The sequence below is a fragment of the Orbicella franksi genome, chromosome 4 (assembly GCF_964199315.1).
Source record: "Orbicella franksi chromosome 4, jaOrbFran1.1, whole genome shotgun sequence".
NCBI classification, from domain to species: Eukaryota; Metazoa; Cnidaria; class Anthozoa; order Scleractinia; family Merulinidae; genus Orbicella; species Orbicella franksi.
Genome location: NC_138148.1, coordinates 29,574,069 through 29,594,800, shown reverse-complemented (window position 1 = coordinate 29,594,800; position 20,732 = coordinate 29,574,069). Strand labels below are relative to the sequence as shown.

Sequence of the window (20,732 nt, the reverse complement as noted above, 5' to 3'; positions counted from 1 at the left end):
TAATCTTGGTTATAGGATGTCATCTTCATTTGTGATCTACATGTACATTTGCTATTTTTGTCTTTTGTTTCAGTCATATAAAAATGAGTAAATGTTTGGGAGATTCAGAAATGCCAACAAGCTAGTGCTGCGGATCCACAGCTTTTTCTAAGTTCTCCCAAACTTTCACGCCTGACCACTGTTTTCAGAAATGGATAGAAACAGAGAAAATGCTTTCTATTTCTTTTAGAAAACACTGTGAGAAAAAGGAAAGGAAACTTGTTAGTTTATTTCTACTGACGATAAAAAAATTGTCCCTACTCATACCATTACTACATCAACAGCTCGTATTGTTTCTATGTTTCTATTGAGTGAAATAGAAGTATGTCTTTAGTGAAAGGCCCTGGGATGGGAGGGCACGCCTATATGAGTAGGGGATACTTGTCTCGCTTAGGATTCTGGTCTTACTTAGGGTGCTAATGATGGAACATCACTACTTTTAGCTGTGAGGCTACGCTCGAAGAAATAATAATAAAAGAAATGCTCTTACTTAGTTTTTAGGCTTGATTTCTGGCGACCTCTCAAGCTCATTCTACTAGTGTGGGCTCCTTTCCTAAACAGCACCTGGTTATCGAGCCTATTCCGTTTTAAGTGGTATCTTTTAGGGGTCACATAAAGCTCGAAACATGCCCGGATGGGTCTCCTTAGGGGGTTTAATTCAAATTTTCCAATGAGCATCTCCGACCTTTTCATAATTGAGTCCCTCCCCTAGGGCAGAAGGCAGCCTTGCTTCAATATCAGCAATTCCGGAAAAAAAACTGTGGGACACCAAGCAAGTTCTCTCCCTACCCCATTTACAATGTTGATAATCATGATTTTTTCCCTTCTTGTTTAAAAAACACGACGTTTTCCAACATTGATTAGAGGAGATGGGGGATGAGGGGTTACGTGGTCCAGTTCAAGTGTCTCAACTAATTTAATCCAGGATTGAGGTTGTCAATTTCCTACCAAGTTTTCTGTTCCATAGTCCGCCTGTGCAACGCTGGTTCCACTGAATGTGTTGGTTTCAATAAAATCTGATCCAGCTTCCAGGTAACCCTAGTGGTAACATGAATACATAATGAGTATGGTTATTTCTTCTATTTCAGTCAATTTACAGTTTACATAACAGTACATGTAGCATTACAGATGTTTTGCGATTAAGTTTAACAATAGGTTACCATGGTTACTACACTACTACCTAATTTGCCGCTGGAAAAATATGGTATGGTTAGGAAACCATAGTATAGGGAAAAACCCTAGATTAGGCAAGATGACATTATGTTGCCCGCTTGGGACTACCTGCTGAGTCCCGCAAGAAAGATTTCCCAAAAGCCGCATAATGAATCCTTTATTGACAAAGCTTGTTTAGTTAAGATTTCTTGATATTGGCCTCGTTCTAGTTTTTTTGTGAGTTTATCTCCGTCTCTAACATGCAAAAATAGAACTTGGCCAATGTCTAGCCATCTTGACCTCACGCTTGGTCAATAAACCATATATAATACCACTTTTACATCTTTTAAGGTTGGTGTAATGACAAATGAAAGGAATGAACTATTTCAAAGTCAGCACAAATTATGGAAAATAATACCTTGTGAATCTCCTCAATAATATGTGGCTTTGTTAAACTGAGAAAGTCGTTGTTCCCCTTCAAGTTGTGCGAGTGATTTTTAAATTCTTCTCCTGTCACGAAAGATAATGCGAGGTAATAAATAATGTAAAATAATGAAACAAGAGAAAACAAGTGGAATAATAATGTCCAATATCTTTCTTGCTGGTGTTCTCATGATGACCTAGTCTTATTTAACTCGTTATGGGGATAAGATATTATATTTTGCAATTGTTTATTCGAGGATCTAGCAAACACATGTATAATGCACTTGTTCGATATGTAGCTTTGTTATTAAGAAAAAAATGTTGAAAACTGGTTTTCTCTTTGTCGTGTTTTAATCATATTTTGAAGCATTTTTCAATTATCTATCACTTTCTCAATGCGACTGTTTGAATAACACACTATAAGAATAAATAACAAAGGTGCCATTCAGAAAGCTGTTTTAAATTACGTGAAGTGATTTTACTGAAAGAGCTGGGAAACCTTTTTCTTGCGTGACTAAACACATCAGATAAATAGTAAATCTGAAACTTGAAATCTACTTTTTTTTAGTAAATTGAGAAAATCAAAGTTGATCTGAAAACAAATGTAAAGGTCTAGAAAATGATAATTTCCAATACTCGAGGTGCTGTGCTTCCCGCAGAGAGTTGTGCGTTACACAACAGAATTTGTACAACTATCATGCAGTAATATGATTTATTTTAACGCATTTACCTCTAAAATCTTCTTCTTCGAAATGATAACTTTGTATCATCGTTCCCATTCCACCATCAAGAATCATTATTCTCTTCTTCAGCGTAGCTTCTATCTCTTCCGCGACATCTGATAAGATCACGATCACACGAAAACATGCGATCAAAAAAATCACGTCCTGTAAACATCGTTTTCAACTTAAAAAAGTTCAATATGGCCTCACCTCTGGAATCGATAAAAGCATCGTTTACTTTTATTGTCGGAGGCATCTTTGAATGAAAGCAATTAGCGTTGTTTGTTAATCGAAGCGTATGTTCCCAAGTTGTTCTACCGGCAAATCTTGTCACATGCATAAAACAACTTCCATCCCGCCATTATAAATTGCGCAAATCACCTGAGACTGGGGACTAAGACTATGCAATACCTGGCGTTATCTAACAACACATTCTATTGGTTTGATTGCCCAGTAATTTTACGCGGGATCGTGACTCAACCAATCACATACTGTGTTAGATAATTTCAGTGCGTGCCTGGAAATTCACATAAAGGAATCATCGTTCCGCTTAATCTCGTTCGCTTCGTCCACAAGAGATCTGGGAACGAGATTACGTTCCGCTTGGCTAGCGGTCCTTCTGGAAAAATTGTTTCGTTGTGTAACAATCACATAATGTTTTTGCAGCGCTTTATTGAAACACAAGTATGGCGGTAGACATGATGCGACTGTAGCTAACTTATTTGTGAGTAAGCCGTCACAATTCACGTTTCATGGAGAAGGAATTGGAAAAGTACCGTGCCAGTAAAGCTGAGAAATACAGAGAAGCTAGAAAGAGTTCGTGGAAACCTTCCTTTTCTCTCGAAGGGACAAGAATCAGAAAAATCACAAAATGGTTTTCACCAGTGTTTTCACTGAATTCTGACCAGACCAACGAGGAAACGTTTTCTTGGTTTATTTTGTTCTTAAAACTTCTCTTCTGGATCTTGCTTTGGGGTTTCTTCATTCAAATAGAGTTTGGAACGGTGTTTTTCTTTGTTTCAATGTTTTACTGGGTGTATGCGAGTATGCAAGCGGGCAGCAGGAAAGCTTGGGAACCAAGCGCTTACTCGGTGTTCAATGAAAACTGTGAAGCCATTGATGGAACGTTGAATGCTGAACAGTTCGAACGGGAATTGAAGTTTGGAGCAGGATCCGTTTCAGCAAAGTAATTGATTCTGATGCATTCAGTGAGATCAGGAAATGTCACGTGATCTGCCCGTTATTGGACATACATGGTATTTTGGGACCCTATGGGACAGAATGCTTATTAATAGTCTGTCTTTCTTCGCAGTCCTGATGTGCATGTTGGGGATATTACTGGTTGACTGAGTCAAGTTTGCAGGGCTGCAAAAAGTAACAGGCAAACCAAGGCACTTGCTTCATTTTTTTTTATTTTCATTTTTGTGGTTTGTAGTCGTCATAAACACCCTTAATACCGGATCATGTGTACGAAAGGCATCCTCGGTCGAGTGTCGATCGATATCCTTGATCGGCACTCCATTAACATCTATATCGATACTTTACTTGGTCGACACTCGATTGACACTTGATCTACATCTCAATTGACACTCGATCAACAGACTGTTGATAGTCGGCTGAGTGTCAATCAACACTTGATGGCATGTTTGTGAAAATTAGTTAACCGAGATGTCCATCAAGTGTCCACCGAGGTGTTGATCGAGTATGGGGAAAGTTTCGATCAAGGGTTGACCAAGAGTATCGATCGACATTCAACCATGGATGCCTTAAGTATGCATGATCCATGGAAGAGAATTTAGCTATAGTCATTGCCTTCGTCATAATTTTTTCTGGCTACAGCCCTGGTTTGATCAGCTGTTCCATACTAAATTGAAAGTTTTTTGCAGTTAGACTGAAATGTACCCTGGTTAGATTAAATAGCATTCTGTTTAGTGGGAGTAGAGCCCTGGTTAGCCTGAGTAGCATAGAGTTGAAAATGGCTGGCAAGTACTTAAAAGTGCAACCTGGAAGAATTACTGAGTGAAATTATAGAGTACAATAGAGTATAAACATTTATCAAAAAATATTTGCTTTATTTTCTGTACTGATGCATAAGACGGTTTATCGAAGCAAATAAATATATATTTATTACAAATGTATGTAGTTCTTCCCATTATTTTATGATGTCAAATTAACAATGTTCACAGTTCAATGGCCTCTTGTACATGTAGTAAAGAAGCCTTACATTTCGTATTTGTCACCTGTTTTACTGGTAGCACCATTTAAGGATCAGGGTTACAGTATATGCCAAATAGTTTAAAGCTTAAAGCTTTTTAAAAGGTTTAGATAGCAGCAGACATGTAAATATTTTAAGGAAAACGACCAATTTTTTAAGTTTGTAAGACATGTTTCGACAGAGCTTCTGTCATCTTCAGTTGAATGAATGATTACAAAGCAAGTTGAATAATAAGTAGGCAAAAATGCTAATTAAGACAAATAGTAACAACAAGAACGTGAAAAGGTGTAAGTTAAAAGGATAATTTTAGATTTACATGGTGTAATTGCTGATTGAGGGAAGGTAGTTCTTTTTGAATATGAATAGCCTCCTTTATCTTGAGTTGAAAGCTGGTAGTGGCGTGATCTAAAATATGAAAGCAGTCTATTGAACACAATGAGCGACAACGTTCAGAATTCTGAAGATGTTTGAAGATGTGAGAGGCCCTATCAACGGCTAAGTGCTCACGTACGCGTGTGGAAAAATGTCGGGAGGTTTCGCCGACATAACAGGCATTACAGCCCGCACATGTAAACTTATAAGCCACACGTGAACGAAGCCCGTCGGGGATAGGGTCTTTCACACCAAAAAGGTTACCTATCTTGAAGGAAGAAAAAACTAATTTGATGTCTAAATCATTACAATAGCGCTTGATTAAGTGTCGAATCTTCTTCTGAGTGATGACAGAAAAATGGCCTATGTATGGCAGCTTAAAGTAAAACGTGGGCGAGGTGGTAAGGGGGTAGCCCCGGGGACAATGATTGCTATGGGTCCCAGTGATGTAACGGTCAATTTGGTCATAGAAAGAACCGTTAAATAAGAAATGGGTCTGGGCGGTGGCTACAGTGAAAAGGCTTCTAAGTTCAGGTTTACTTAACTTAAGGTCAGGATTGCCCTCAGAAATGTAATTGACCGCCAGGTCAATACATTCCTCAAGAGGTATGTTAGTAAAGAGACTTTCCACATCGAAGGAAACCATAAATTTACCAAACATAGATGAAGATTGAATGTCCTGTACAAAAGTAAAAGTGTCTGTAGCACAGTGTTCAGTTGGGATGTGCGGCGCCAAAAGATTGCATAGATATTTGGCCAGGTTATAATTGTAAGTTCCAATAGAAGACACGATGGGGCGAAATTGATTGTGTGGCCATGGGGTCTCCCCTTGCTCCCGTATTAGCCAATCTTTTTATGGGGCATCATGAAAAACTATGGTTGGAAAATTTTCAATGCTCTAAAATTTTATTTTATCGTAGGTATGTTGACGACACTTTTTGTTTATTTCACTCGGAGCACGATGCTGTTATATTTTTTGACTACATTAACTCTAGGCACCCCAACATTAGGTTTACTATGGAAAAAGAACTTAATCGCAAATTACCCTTTCTAGATGTTCTTATTGATAATAGTGACACTAATTCCTTCCTAACTAGGGTTTACCGTAAGAAAACCTTTACTGGGTTATTGACTAATTATTTTAGCTTCACCTCGTACTCATACAAAGTAGGTCTCATTAGGACTCTTGTTGACAGGGCCTACAAGATCAACAACACTTGGTTGGGGTTACACGAGGATATAACCAAGCTTACTGAAATTCTCAAAAAGAACCTTTTCCCTGCCCATTTAATTGAAAAAGTGGTTAACCATTACATCACTGGGACCCATAGCAATCATTGTCCCCGGGGCTACCCCCTTACCACCTCGCCCACGTTTTACTTTAAGCTGCCATACATAGGCCATTTTTCTGTCATCACTCAGAAGAAGATTCGACACTTAATCAAGCGCTATTGTAATGATTTAGACATCAAATTAGTTTTTTCTTCCTTCAAGATAGGTAACCTTTTTGGTGTGAAAGACCCTATCCCCGACGGGCTTCGTTCACGTGTGGTTTATAAGTTTACATGTGCGGGCTGTAATGCCTGTTATGTCGGCGAAACCTCCCGACATTTTTCCACACGTGTACGTGAGCACTTAGCCATTGATAGGGCCTCTCACATCTTCAAACATCTTCAGAATTCTGAACGTTGTCGCTCATTGTGTTCAATAGACTGCTTTCATATTTTAGATCATGCCACTACCAGCTTTCAACTCAAGATAAAGGAGGCTATTCATATTCAAAAAGAACTACCTTCCCTCAATCAGCAATTACACCATGTAAATCTAAAATTATCCTTTTAACTTACACCTTTTCACGTTCTTGTTGTTACTATTTGTCTTAATTAGCATTTTTGCCTACTTATTATTCAACTTGCTTTGTAATCATTCATTCAACTGAAGATGACAGAAGCTCTGTCGAAACATGTCTTGCAAACTTAAAAAATTGGTCGTTTTCCTTAAAATATTAAAGCTTTTTCTCAGAAAGTTTATGCTATGAACCACCCAGTAAACCAGTTACATTTGTCAGACAAAATAAACTTGATATTAGTGGTGAGAATCTAGGATCCATCTGAAATTTAATCAGAAATAGAAGGTAATCTCAACAGCAGAACTCCTGGTGGATACTGTCCTTAAGTCCAAGCCATTTATGGGAATATAGTTAGTGGAGGGGACTAACTATGATGGGAATCGTGAAATTATGGTATTGTAAAATGTTTTGAAACTGCACCTTTGTTCTGAAAGTCCATTCATACAGAGACATGAGTTGATTTCAACCCTAAAGTACATCTTACTTGAATTAATTATTTTATTCATCAGCCAAATAGTAAGAAATATAGGCAGATAGGTCTTACACTACCTCCAGTTTCTAACAGTGGAAGGGAAATATGCGTAGAGGCATTTACCATTTACATTTGGCTGCAAATAGCTGCTAACAACTCGCAGGGAGGGGAGGGTGTGTTCAAAAATAGAAAATTACTCTTCCCATATTTCCTCGTCCACGGCTCATGTGATCAAACATGGCGGATCGGTAGTTTATTATTGAGGGCTTTGTGGAAGAATCAGCAACTATGCCTGTCCAAACTTACAGTGTTCCGTTAGTTTTACCCAGCCTTCGAAGAGAAGAATCCATAAACCAAATAGTGGACTCACTAGAATATTTGGAGAAAGTGTCCAAAGATATTTTTACCCGAATCAGTAACCGAGTGGCCGAAAATAAGGAACGGCTTGCAGCGATAAATCACCGTGCAGATTTGGCGCAAGCTAGGATCGAGAAAATCAAGGGAATCAAGAAGGCCACAAGAGTGTTCTCGAGTGCAAAATACCCCGCACCGAAAAAGCTTGAGCCCTATAAATCGCTATATTCCGAGGAGAACGAGGTAGCCGAAATCAAACGGCAAACTTACAACCTCAACTCGAAGTTCACTCCTGTCGACGAACGGACGTTGAAAGAAAAATTACAGTTCTACAATGTCCACTTGAATGTGAAGAAGAAACAAGATGAAATGAAAGGTGAAGGGTTAGGATCGCTGCCAAAGAATCTCACCTCTGTGAGTTCACTGTTGCTTTTCAACACCACTGAAAATCCTTACAAGAAATATGTGATGCTGGATCCACTGGCCGGTGCAGTGACTAAGACAAGGAGTAACATTGAGGAGGAGGAAGAAGATATCGGTGCTGCACCTATCTCCATCACTCAGGGAGAAGCACTGGATAGAATGACAGCACAAAACTATTTCTATGTACCGAACCTAGGTGATGTCCCTGAGATTGATGTGCCAGTGTACTTGCCTGATCTTCCAGGGATTGCTGATGATCTGTCTTACAAGTGAGGAGTCTTGTAAATGTAAAAAAAAAAAAATGTAAATTCAAATATAATGGGCTTAGCTAGGTTTTTGTAACAAAGACCAATACACACATACTCGGGAGGCATGATGGCCTATTGGAAATTGGGAAGTTGAATGCGTATGAGAAATTTAAGGTCAACCCCTGGGGGAGGGGTTCATGAGAGGGAGGGTCCCATATAAATAAGACGGGGGTGCTTGTTGTATCTTTCAGGAGTTAAAGAAGCGGGTTTGGTGTCCTCTTAGGGTGCTCAGCCTCGAAAGGTACACAGCAGCAGCTCTTGTGATACCTTTTAGGGTATTGAGCCCAAAAAAATATGACCTCATGGGAGATGATGTGTTGTTTTAGAATTGCTACCTCTTAGGAGTGAAAAAAATTTCAAGCAATGCCCACAAAACATTGGTATCTCTTAGGTTTCTTTTCAAAATTTCAGATGAGCACCCATGTCCTTTTTATTTGAGTAAGGAAATACAATTGAACCCCGCTATTTCGAACTAGGGGAAATGAAAAATAGTTCAAAATAGTGGGAGTTGAAAATCACCGATAGTAAGGGGATATCCAAGGGAAATGGTTTTGAGTTTGAAATAGCAGAGAATTCAAAATAACAGAGTTTGAATTCGTGGGATCCAACTGTATAGGTTTACTAGTTGTAAACCTGCCACCTTTTTTAGAGTCAAATGAGATACTTTTTTTTGAACATGTGTCTTGGTAAGACAACAGTAACAGCTCAAATATTGTTAGCAAGACTTGAGAAATTTGTGCATAAGCTTGAGTTGGGAGTTTTTCATCAAAGATTAATTGGATAACCCCATTTAGTAGGCAAGCCTTGTTTCCATTGTTTGTGATGGTAACTCTTACATTTTTACTCTGTTTAACTCAACAGTGCAGAGCTTGGTCCATCAATTGCCCCATCACTTCCTGGTTCCAACATACCTGACTTGCCAGACGTTATAGAGGAGGAAGTACAAAAGACAAATGGAGCACCACCCCCTCCCCCACCGTCATCTGCTCCAGCACCCCCTCCCCCTCCTCCACCACCACCAGGACCTGATGTTGCACCTCCACCCCCTCCACCACCACCACCTCCCCCTCCACCAGGACCAGAAGCACCACCTCCCCCACCCCCTCCAGGAGAAGGGCCTCCAGCAGGTAACTAGTGCTTTCCTCAATTGTGAACTGTGCTTTGTTCTATTAGAAGGGGAAACAGGGCAAAATAATTGTCATGAAAAACATGAGCTGTAAAGAAGTGGCTTTCTCTACTCCTTGTGAGAATGCAGACACCTTTGATCTAGCTCCTAACGAGACGACCAAAGGTTCAATTGTGCTGCAGTATCAACTTATTGTTGATCATTTTTTGCTCCAATTACAGCTGTGCCAAGTGATGTGCCAGCGGCAGTTGCTTCAGATGGCAGAGCCTCTTTAATGGAATCCATCCGCAAAGCCGGTGGCAAGGGCAATGCTAAACTACGCAGCGTCAAAGAGAGGAAGATGAAGAAAAAAGCAGAAAAAGAGCAGTCTGCTGTGAGTTCTGGAGGTGGAGGTGATCTCATGGGAGACTTATTTGCTAAACTGTCTATGCGTCGTAAGGGTATTTCGGGGTCCAAAGGTGATTCTGGAGGGTCCTCAGAGGCAGTGGCAGGTGGAGGATCTGCAATGGACAAGATCTCGGCAATGATACCTGCTCCTCCAAGAACTGACCACACAGATTCTATGCATTCAGGTGCCAGTGATGATTGGGACCCATAGGGTTTCTAGAATGATTCCTTTTATCTGTTTGCATTTGAGGTTAATACTAAAAGAAATTAATCTTAGACTCTTAGGGATATCCCAAAGACACTGTTTCCCTATATAGATGCAATTAATTTTTATAAAAGCAACAGAGATGTAATGTGCATCTGGTTCATAATCCAACTACATTCAGTATAGTAAAAGTATGCATGAAACAACAGTACAATCATTTGATAGTATTTGTATGCTAAGACCAGTTTTATCAGGTGTTCTGTAGTGTTCTTGTTCATTCAGACTGCATGAGAGTTCTTTTCAAAAAAGAAAATTATTCTGTAGTAACTCTGTATATTTTTGCTAATCATTGGCAGTATGGCTTGCTCTCAGCCACCCCAGAGTACTGCAAGACTTGCAAAACTATGCAATGATTGAAATGTCCCATGCTACATGACTGTTTTTATGGACTCTCAGATCTTGTTCGTGACGTGATAATTTTACGACATTGGAAGGAAATTACAACCTCCGTCAAGAGGAAAAACAGAATTGTACAAGTGGGAGGGGAGGGGCAGGCATTGTACCTTGTTGTGCAAATTGTTTCTACAGGAGAAGAAGGTTACAAAGGAGGAAGAAAGTATAATTTGATGAAACAGTGTATTATCTGGTGAGAGAGTGGTGATAAGAAATAAATTATGTTAAATGCTTCCAGTGAATCAGTGAATTTCTTATACAAAGGATCATGTCAGTACTAAGCTTTCAATGGAGTTCACTTGTAAGAATTCAAACTGGCTGGTAAATTGATCAAAAACCAATCTTAGTTATTATAATGATCATGTTTATGATGGACTTCACAGAGTTGGTAAAAAATTGACTGACAATTAACTGAACTTATGAACAACTACATGTACAGTACTTTACGTAAAATATTATAGTGACAATGTTATTTTATAATTTTATAATTAATATTGCTGAGAACAAATGGCATGCACAAAGAATGAATTTGAATAGTTTGGTCAAAATTCCATTTAGTGTTTTAACACCCCTGCAATTTAAGCACACAGTTTAATATGATTTGTTGGGGCTGGTGTGAAAAGCTTTACATCAAGCATAAAACATAGCTTACAGATATTTTTACAGACTTGAGATAAATCAAACAATAGCCATCTTTAGTTATATTTCAAACATATGTGTATGTAAATTACTGTAAAAGACAAGCCTAGTATGTCTATCAACACTTGGCTTCACAATGGTGCTTGTAAGTATAACCTAAGTGCACTTGGAACCTACTTTTAGTGTGAAGGGGTAAAATGTACTTGGACTTTACTTAGTGACCATGGAAACGTTTGTAGTTCAAAGAAGCTGAAGTGCACCACCAAGTATGGTCTATACCACTCTTGAGAACACATGTGACCAATAGGAAATGGAAGCCAACTGAAAGCGATGTACAGCGTTGCTGCAATTCTGATAAACTGACCGATAAGCAACTTGCTTGAATTTCATTTTCAGGGGCTAAACCATCGCTTTTCACATCATACCACCCCCAATGGTCTTCTGTAAATTACAAACCAGCTGGTATTTCAAGTTTACACCAGGTCACATCTTTGCATGTGAACAACTCTGTTGAACATTGAATGAGTCACACGGAAATGCATTTTCTAGGTTAGCTAAAGCCCTTCAGCTATTTCTTTGCTGAAAACCATGTTGTTGAGCCATGCTAGAGAAATTCATATGTTGTCTGTTCCTTTGTGTTGCTGCTATTGCCGTGATGCACTTTAGCAACAAAGCAACTATATCATTTCTTCACGATTTTACTGCCAAACAATCGCATTTGTGATATGTATGACTTACTGTGAAAGTGCTTCAAGTAATATACTTTGTCATCGGGTGTGAAGCCAAGTTTTCTAAAGTGCGACTTGAGATTTTCAAGTGCACTTGAGTCAAGTGCTTACTTGAAACTAACTTAGCTTCTAGTGTGAAGCCAAGTAATAAACACCACTAATATTAAAAAATTTACTAATGAACCACCAGACAGAGTCTTCAGAGTTTTCAGGAAATTAACTTTAGAAATAGTCAGTGAAATCCTGATCTCTTGAACCCTCAATTTTCAATAACTCGAATCAAACGTTGTTTCCCTCCCTCAGTCAAACACTGTAATTTTACCTCCAATTTCTCAAACTACCTGGGCAATTTTTTCAAACCAATTTTTGTTTCCCTTGGTGGTTTGAAAAATTGGGATTCTGCTGAAGGTATTTAGTTATGTTGATGTCAATTGAAAATTAGTTTGACATCTGAGCAATATCCGTTGGGTGCATAGGAAGGCATGGACCTTTTTCTTTATGCAGATCATAAATGAAAGCTGAAGTTTATTTCATTTAGTAACTTTCTGTTAAGTTTTTTCAGTCAAGACATAAATTACTAATAGTCTACATAGTTCTGTCTGGCAAATCTGACCTAGTCTATTAAAATTAATCCATGACAGTCGATCATAACTGCACTATTTGGGTGTAAAAGTTATTTCAAGCAAAGCTGTTGATGACGGTTGCACAAGCTGGATTCCTAAAACATACTTTGTTAACATCTGTTGCATGTATCAAAGTTTATCAACACATTTGTAGCAATTTGAATTTAGCCAATAGAGTTCTGAGACCAGCTGCTTCCTGTGCCCTGTAAAACAAAATTTACTTTTTTTCAGCTCAACAACAAATTTCTTCAGCTGTGTTTGTAAAATTCTTGAGTTAATGAGTTGATATGATACCAAATGTTTATTCAGTAACAGGGCAGTTAAAAGGATAATTGTGCCCTGAACTTGTCAAATAAGAGCCAACAAGGGTCGAAAATTAGGGTATCTGCCCCGAGTATGTACTTTTACATAAACTAAGATTAGGCAAGCTATTTCCTGATAGTGACTGATGTGGCCTGTGCCACAAAATTAGCTGTGCCTACATTCTCTTTGCTCTTTTCCACCACAACTTCTGGCCCTGTGTGACCAGAGTAGGGTGGGACCATAAACTAAAGAGTGGACCATGGCATTGTCATGAACTGCTGATGGTATAGTATTTAGGCATATTCAAAATTACAGCAGCTGTTAAGTGTCAAGGGCCGACTGTCAACATCGTCAAGTGCATGCAGCTGTAAGAAAGGAATTTAACTCTCTAAAAGTATGTCAATTTTCACAAGGTAGAGGTCCTTCATTAGCAAAATCTCCAGGGAGTAATCCAGATTTCAAGCAGCAGGGATAAGTGAAGGATTTTTGTTTTTTTTTTTTTGTTGTTGTTGTTGGGGACAAGAAGGTGGCTTGATTTGAGTATTTTTTTTGTGGGGAGAAGGGTATTCAAATAAAGTACAACCAAACGTATTCAACAATAATTGCTTTTATTTTAATATTTAATCATGCTGTATTACATGCAGCTTGTTGCAGCATGGGATTTCTTAGTGGGGTTAATTTTTGGTCCAGGGATTTTTGTTGGTGTTGAAAGCTCTAGGGATTTTAGGGGGTTTCGATTTTTGTCCCCATTCAGTCATCCCCATCACTTTTGCCCCCCCCCCCCCTCCCCCCTCCCAGGCAAAATCATAGCCACATATTAACCAAGGATAATTTCCAAACATAGGGACACTTGAATGAGAAATTGAAACAAACACAGCTTTTCAGTTTTTGAAGTTCACCCAAATGCAATTCACATTGGTCTGCAGTTTTAATATGCCTGTCCATGCCCATTGTTTTGGTGTTTTCTTTTAGCCTTAATTAAGCTCATTTGGGATATTTCAGTTTACTCTAGACCAAGTTGGTTGGTACCGAAATTCTGGAGATTGCATGACCATGTTCCTTTTAATAATTTTCACCCAGGGACAAGCAACTTCTCTTTCTCTGGACTCAGTTCTTCTGCTCCTGCCTGCGAGAATCTCCAAAACAAGTTGCACGCAAAAAAATATTTAATAGCCTAGCCATTCAGAGAAGCATGGTGTCCAGGACTGGCTCCAAAACTTGCACGATACTTGGCGATCTCTGTTAAAGACAAAGTTGTCAGTATCAATTTTTTGAGTCAAACCTTGCACATAATTTTCTTGGGACAACAGTAAATTTGACACTGCCTTGTGACAGCTAAACAGAAATATTTCACTGTCTCTTACATGTCCCTTATCAAATTATCTTGGCTATTTTGAATACATCTCTTTCATTAATAAAAATGTTGACATTTCTAAACATCCTTAAAATTAAAAAAGTTGGTAGCACAGTGCATTTTGCCAACAAATGCAATCCCTTCCTATGTAAAATTGAACCACGCCAAATAGACCAATTTCGATATATTAAACTTCAGGCTAAAACAGTAGACTTCAGTTCGAGGCTCTGGGGAATACTACAGAGTTTGTGGGGTTCATTCCCCAGAGCCTCGTGCTGAGGTCTATTGTATTAGGCTGAATTTTAATATATCGAAATTGGTCTATTGATCTAAATATATCTTGTATTTTTTCTAATCCCAGCACAAAAAACTTCACAATAACTTCAGCCTCAAGGGGCTAGGTAAGAAATCAAAACAAATTGCTATCTGTGAAAGCAATGCTCAAGTTCTCACCAAAATTTATCACCCCCTGCAACCAGCTGTGTAAAGGCTGTCGTTTCAAAGTACTTTACTCTGAAAACCTTTTAGCTTAAAAGTGATCAAGATGCTCCAGCTAAGTGCAATAGCGTTTCCAACAATTTGATCCGATCTTAAAATTGCTAGCATTAGCTTTCGGAACAGCCATTGGCCAATACGGTGGGTTGCAGCAATCTTATCAAATTCAACAATATTAGAAATCGACTAGCTGCATAAAATAGATCTATTTAATTTGGTGCGAGAAAAAACATGGCCAGACTAATTTAGTATTGTGAAAAACTAATGAAGTGTAGAATGATGTCACAAAACAAAGCTACAGTCCTATTTTCAACAGAACACGGACGTTTACAACGCTAGCATCAAGTCTAGACAAAATCGAGTCTCTATTGTTCGCTTAGAGACGTTTCAGCTCGTTTCAAAAAATATTTTCTGCAGAGGTAGAATCGCAGTCAATTCCCGCAGTGAAAATATAATCGTGGATCTCGCCAATTTGGAGAGTTTTCTACGTGTTGGTTCGTACATAACGCTGAATTAACCGGTTTGTTGTTCCAGAATGTAAATTTCGCATAATTAAGCTCTTCTAGTCATACTTGTTAGGTTGATCAAGAATTCGAACGGAGCAAGCTGAAGCTTAATATAAACTTCAGCTTGAAAGCACTTCACTAGTCACAGTTCTAGGAAAGTGAAAGTTCTGTCGAAATTTTAACACAGAGGAATATACCAACCGAAGAAAGAAAAACTGATCATGCAAACGACGAACATCGATCTACATGTAATAAACCCTACTTTAATTTACCGGCAACATCGCAGCAAGAACCACCACTCCATATTTGTGATCAATCTGCATTTATTCGGGCTGTGTTGTTACATCGAATTTCATCATAACCAGAGATCTACTATTTTTTTTTAGTCCACAATCAGTTAACAGTTCCATTAGGTTTTATTAACGGGTGGCGACAAGTCCATGAGAGGTCGGAATTCCGTGAGACAGGAGCGCTGCATTCACAACAGGATCCTTGTATGCTCCGGTGGTGGCAAACAGGCTACGAAGAACGTTGAGCTCTTTAGTGAGAAAATCCACCTTGGATTGTAGGCGCGTATTCTCCTCTTGTAGCTCGTCAACTTTGTGTTGGGTCTCCACATATTTCTGCTTGCTCTTGAAGCGGCTTTTGCGGACCGCTATGTTGTTACGTTCTCGCTTCTGCCGATACTCATCGCTGCCTTTCTCCAGTGATTTCTTCGAAGACGAGGCTCGGCGAGACTTCGGTGCCTTCAGTTGGGAAGCGATGGATGGGAGCCTGTGCGACTTCTGCTCGGGTTCTTTCGCCAGGGTACTTGATTTATACGTCACAGCCGGTTTGGGGGAATTATCTTTGGAATTTGCTTTTACAATCTTAACAGGAGCGTAACCCTGCTCTACTTCTGGTAAATATGGCTCTACTTCTCTACGCTTGTTCTCCTTGGGGGCTAAATACTTGCTCAAATCTTCGGGACTGGTACTCAGGGTGGCAGGATCCAGGTAAGAGGCAAAGTCGATCGCGATGTCGTTCAGATACGTGCAACTCTCATCCAGATCAGAAGCAGAGCTCAAATCGACGTCTTCGAACAGTTCAGAGCAAGGTGAATTCGCTGCTGACCATTCGCCAGACTCGTACAGATCCAGAACATCCATAGGCGTACATGATGTCGAGTAAACGCAAGATTCTGGCTCTTGCTTCAGGTCCAGTCCGTCAAAGATGGGGAGGGGGAAATCTAGTTCCTTTAAGGGAGGTATTTTGGCGACTTGTCCGGTAAAATTCTTAAAAAAATGGTCGGGTATTAAACCCTAACGTTTTCGACGACGCTTCCGAATCGTTGCGGTTGGGAAGAGAACTAGAGAAGGCAGACGGCACATTTAAGGGCGGCCTTGAACGACTCTCTACCAAATTTAGACATAATAACAATTGCGACTCCCTGATTGGTTCATGCAACACAATTGTTACCATTAGATACAAGTCTCAGACAAGAACCCGATTTCAAGCGGGGGAGGGGGGTCTTTGCATGTGATTATGATGTCAGCAATATTTTAAGGGTAACTTCTACGGTTTTGCAATCTGGGTTTGATGGTTATCATTTTAACCGGTTTATTAATCGTTTAGGATTTTTTTCTTCATCTTTATCCCAGTACATTTTGCATTGGATAAGATCGGCTTTTGCTATGGGACCTTTTGGACACTGGGGGCGTTCCCGAGATCTGGAGAATACCAAAATGTTTCGAGGACAGCTATGACCCGGGTTTGAGTCATGTGCTTTCAGAAAAAAAAGGAAAGAAAAGAAAAAGGAAAGAATATCGATATGCAGTGCACGTTCCATTTCCCCCACTCAATCATTTCTAAAAAAAAAAAAAAGGCTAGGAAGCTTTTTGGCACGTGGACAGGTGTGCGACATTTGACCTTTCAATTTGACGGGACACGCAGCGGGATCGCATTATCAGGTTTCCTTTGTTTCTCTTTGTCTGCAGGCCTGGATAATTGAGTGGGAGGTCTGTTGCAATCGTCGACGGGTGAATGAGCGCACTTATCTTTAGCCTCCAACGAAGACGCACTCTGGGTTCGTCACGCAATCTAAGAAAGATTGCGTAATGAGAACAGAGAGCGTCTGCGTTGGAGGCTACTTCGCCCCATGTACAACCTGCGATCAGGCGTTCTTTTTATCACAGCAGGGACAAAAAACGCCTGATCTCAGGTTACCCCATGCATTCCCCGTCGAGACTCTCCACGAAACGCGTCGGTGGTTTCGCATCTGGCACGGTCTTTTGTTTCTCTCTCTTCTCTTGTTTCATTTTCAACCAATCAAATTCATTAGTAAAAGAAAAAAAGAAAAGAAAAGAAAGAAAGAAAGAAAAGCTTGATGCTAAGGTTAAAATCTGGTTGAACTACCAAATTAAAAGAAATTAATCCAGGGGGCGGGCCGGGGGTGGGGCAGGAGGCAGGGCGGGGTTGGTACTTAAGGTGGCCCACAAGGGCAGTACAGAAATATTTCTCCCAGAACAAAAATAGTATTATTTATTATTTATTTATTTATTTATTTATTTATTTACTTATTTATAACAATTTTTTGCAGTAAAAACTTAACTTCAAAGTACAGAGGTTTTGCAGACCTTAGCTGGTTCAAAAGCCTTCCAGTCTCGCGAAGTTCTGCCTTGGGTCCTGGAGAGAATCGCGGGCGCACCGAAACACCCATGGCTGGAGAATGAGCCTAGTTTGGGAGCAGACTCTGCGATTCCTTGCTCATAGGAGACCATTGAAAGGAAATCGGGAGATCTCTGCATGCACGGTTAGATAAGATCAACTACTTAAAAGATCAACGACTTCTTCCACTTTGTTCCTATTACTTCTTTATTCAGACCGGCAGTTAAATTTCAAATAAAACCAATCACAATGTGGTTCAAAGATTTTTTTGATTTGGTTTATCAGAATAAACCCGAGATTCTGGAATTTTTGGCGTTCAAAAAGTCGGTTCGCCGGCAATTCGCAGATGTTTCTACGCCACGAGTTTGGACAAGAGACCATGATCTTGTGTTATCAAGGCTTTTTCCATGAAACGCGGAAACGATAGGAAAAGACCTAAGAATGAAGTTGGAGATAAAGGCGAGTTGTAACTGAGATTTTTCAGATTTTACTGAAAGTGGTGTTGTATGGAAAGACTATTCGTATTTTGAATTGGGGGGGGGGGGTGGGGGTGGAGAGAGGGGGGCTTACAAGCGAACGCCAGAGGTGCTAACTTGTAGTAGGTCATATTTATAAAATTATTATTTTACGTATTTTTTGCTTGAAATTGGAAGGGGGGAGACTAAAGCCCCCCCCAGTCCCCCCGGCTCCGCCGTCCCTGGTCGTGTTTCGAGTGAGTGCACTGAAATTTGGACTATTGTTTGTTCACCCATGCCAGGGCATACCATTTAACCTTTTTTTGACTACCGAAGTACATGGGAGACTGGTCGTTCTGAAAGGACAGGAAAATAGAACTATTCGGCGTAGAGGGAAAAAGATGAGGAGTAGAGATCTGTTTGCGGCTTACGGAATGGGGAGGCATTATTAAAGTATGTAAAAAGTGTTTTTTAGCCTAAGCGGTTTCCCTTACGACCTCCATTATCGGTAGAAATTTTGTCGGTAAACACTATACTCATAGTGGGCCTAACTAGCAGCGCAATTGGTGATTAAATGTCCAGCAAAAGTCTCTTAGTGAACGTACAGTAACGACGTAAAATGAGGTCTTTAATTTTGAGACTGCTTATTTTCCGGTGATCGAGAAAATACGTTCCCTCTCTCCCGACCCTGAATGGCGAATATATATATATATATATATATATATATATATATATATATATATATATATATATATATATGTATATATGTATATATGTATATATGTATATATGTATATATGTATATATGTATATATGTATATATGTATATATGTATATATGTATATATGTATATATGTATATATGTATATATGTATATATGTATATATGTATATATGTATATATGTATATATGTATATATGTATATATGTATATATGTATATATGTATATATGTATATATGTATATATGTATATATGTATATATGTATATATGTATATATGTATGTATATATCTATATATATATATATATATATATATATATATATATATATATATATATAGATAGATATATAGCGAATATATATATAGCGGGGCCCATCTTCTGTTTAATTTTAAATCTCATCGCTGTTTTGCCTATTTTTTCCAAGCTATTAGTTCTTACGCTAAGGAAGTAGTCTAAGGCAGCTTTATGAAGGGGTAGGGTTCTTGAATTGCCCCTGTTGCCGGAAAGTGTCCCGTCCCAAGTTGCCTAGACAAATCTCTTGCAGTCGAACCTAGTCGAGCGCGCGGGCGAAGGGCTTATAGGTCTTTTTGGCTCGGAAATTGACAGAAAATGTAAATAAAATGCCACATGCTTTAGAATAACTGTTTCCGGCCGTTTGATTCCGCTCTCGTCAAATCAAACAGCATGAAACTACCGCTTCTTTTCTGTGTATTGAAATTAGGTGTACCCCCTTCGGATCCGGCGTGCTCCCGATTGCTTTTGTTTTTCGTTCGAATGTTCTGATTGGCCAGCTGCTCTTTCTGGTTGGATTAGCTTGATCCAACCTTGATCTCGTCTTGATCCCATAACGCAAAATTTATCGCTAGTTTCTTGACTCTTGTTGTTTACTGAGTACATAGTAAAAAGAGGTAACGATTATTCACGTTTTTTGCCGAAAAGAGAAAGTGAGACATTCCAAGGATTTGTGGCCGAAATTTGCAGTCGAACTGGGACTTTGGAAACCTGCATCGTCAAGGCGTAGCTGTTGACGATCGGACGGTGCTGAATTCATACATGTATAATTTGTAGTCGTGTACAGCCAGTTTGAGTGACAAAATGCCTTCCTCAGCTAGCGAAGAGATCACTTTCTTTGTCAATGGCAGAAAGGTATGTCATGTCGTCGTAAGCTTTTAATGGCTCGTGTTGAGATTCATATTTTGCGTAATTTTTCACTGCTGACACAGGAACCGAGGTCTCTGTTGCTACTACGTACGCTTTCCTGTTTCTTTGCAGGTTGTGGAACCAAAAGCACAACCTGAAATGACTTTACTAGGATACCTTCGAAACCATCGTATCCTTTAGAAACTAGTAGCTACGCCTCTGATTTTCGATGCTGTCTCGTAGGGTAGTGTAAGCTGATACGTACTTTGAGAGTTTTCGTAGTACGTTCGATATTTTACACTGAATGGCTGTCGATTTTCTGTTCTAAATATTAGTTTTATTTAAATAGGTCAATAACTCTTGGTAGCAGCGAAAGATTTGGTGAACAGTCGAGATTTCTTGAAAACCCGAGATTTTACGATCTTTCATTTGAGGTGGTATTGAAAGACTAACTTGTCACGCCAGAAATTAGGACGATCGAAGGCCATATGAAAGTTTTATACTTGACTATTAATAATACGGTCACCATATTCTATTGTCAGACAAACGTTTTTGAAATTAACCTACTTTTGGTTTTATTTTATCTTCTTTGTCGCTAATATTCAGACCACTTGGCTTGC

General features: G+C 39.2%; 4 protein-coding genes across 4 annotated transcripts in view; 2 read left to right on the top strand and 2 right to left on the bottom strand.

Annotated features, from left to right (window-relative positions):
- The window catches only part of LOC145483831 (methionine synthase-like), a 23,121-nt gene extending 20,413 nt beyond the window's left edge, over positions 1–2,708 (bottom strand). The window contains exons 1-4 of the mRNA XM_081462375.1: positions 2,547–2,708; positions 2,345–2,452; positions 1,610–1,701; positions 988–1,077 (exon numbers count right to left, since the gene is read on the bottom strand). Coding sequence (XP_081318501.1) covers positions 988–1,077; positions 1,610–1,701; positions 2,345–2,452; positions 2,547–2,676 — 420 coding nt within the window. The 5' untranslated portion in view covers positions 2,677–2,708. The remainder of the gene's footprint in view (positions 1–987; positions 1,078–1,609; positions 1,702–2,344; positions 2,453–2,546) is intronic.
- Positions 2,709–3,530: 822 nt separating this feature from the next.
- LOC145485144 (WASH complex subunit 1-like) lies at positions 3,531–13,384 on the top strand. Its single transcript, XM_081463835.1, has 4 exons — positions 3,531–4,655; positions 6,946–8,290; positions 9,191–9,456; positions 9,677–13,384. Exons 2-4 carry the CDS (start codon positions 7,533–7,535, stop codon positions 10,051–10,053), a joined length of 1,401 nt encoding a protein of 466 aa, XP_081319961.1. The 5' UTR covers positions 3,531–4,655; positions 6,946–7,532; the 3' UTR covers positions 10,054–13,384.
- A 2,069-nt stretch (positions 13,385–15,453) lies between these two features.
- On the bottom strand, positions 15,454–16,504 carry LOC145485203 (uncharacterized). The gene has a single exon (XM_081463905.1). The coding sequence runs from the start codon at positions 16,294–16,296 to the stop codon at positions 15,568–15,570; it is 729 nt and encodes a 242-aa protein (XP_081320031.1). The 5' UTR covers positions 16,297–16,504; the 3' UTR covers positions 15,454–15,567.
- A 2,829-nt stretch (positions 16,505–19,333) lies between these two features.
- Positions 19,334–20,732, top strand: part of LOC145485102 (xanthine dehydrogenase/oxidase-like) — a 32,662-nt gene continuing 31,263 nt past the window's right edge. The window contains exons 1-2 of the mRNA XM_081463752.1: positions 19,334–20,118; positions 20,245–20,302. Coding sequence (XP_081319878.1) covers positions 20,068–20,118; positions 20,245–20,302 — 109 coding nt within the window. The 5' untranslated portion in view covers positions 19,334–20,067. The remainder of the gene's footprint in view (positions 20,119–20,244; positions 20,303–20,732) is intronic.

What these genes read in the sequence shown, in the direction of transcription:
- LOC145485144 (XM_081463835.1), top strand. Translation starts at nt 7,533, where the DNA reads ATGCCTGTCCAAACTTACAGTGTTCCGTTAGTTTTACCCAGCCTTCGA. An exon ending in GCTGATGATCTGTCTTACAA is followed by an intron (nt 8,291 to 9,190) that starts GTGAGGAGTCTT and finishes TTAACTCAACAG; the next exon opens with TGCAGAGCTTGGTCCATCAA. An exon ending in AGGAGAAGGGCCTCCAGCAG is followed by an intron (nt 9,457 to 9,676) that starts GTAACTAGTGCT and finishes CTCCAATTACAG; the next exon opens with CTGTGCCAAGTGATGTGCCA.
- LOC145485203 (XM_081463905.1), bottom strand. Translation starts at nt 16,296, where the DNA reads ATGGATGTTCTGGATCTGTACGAGTCTGGCGAATGGTCAGCAGCGAAT.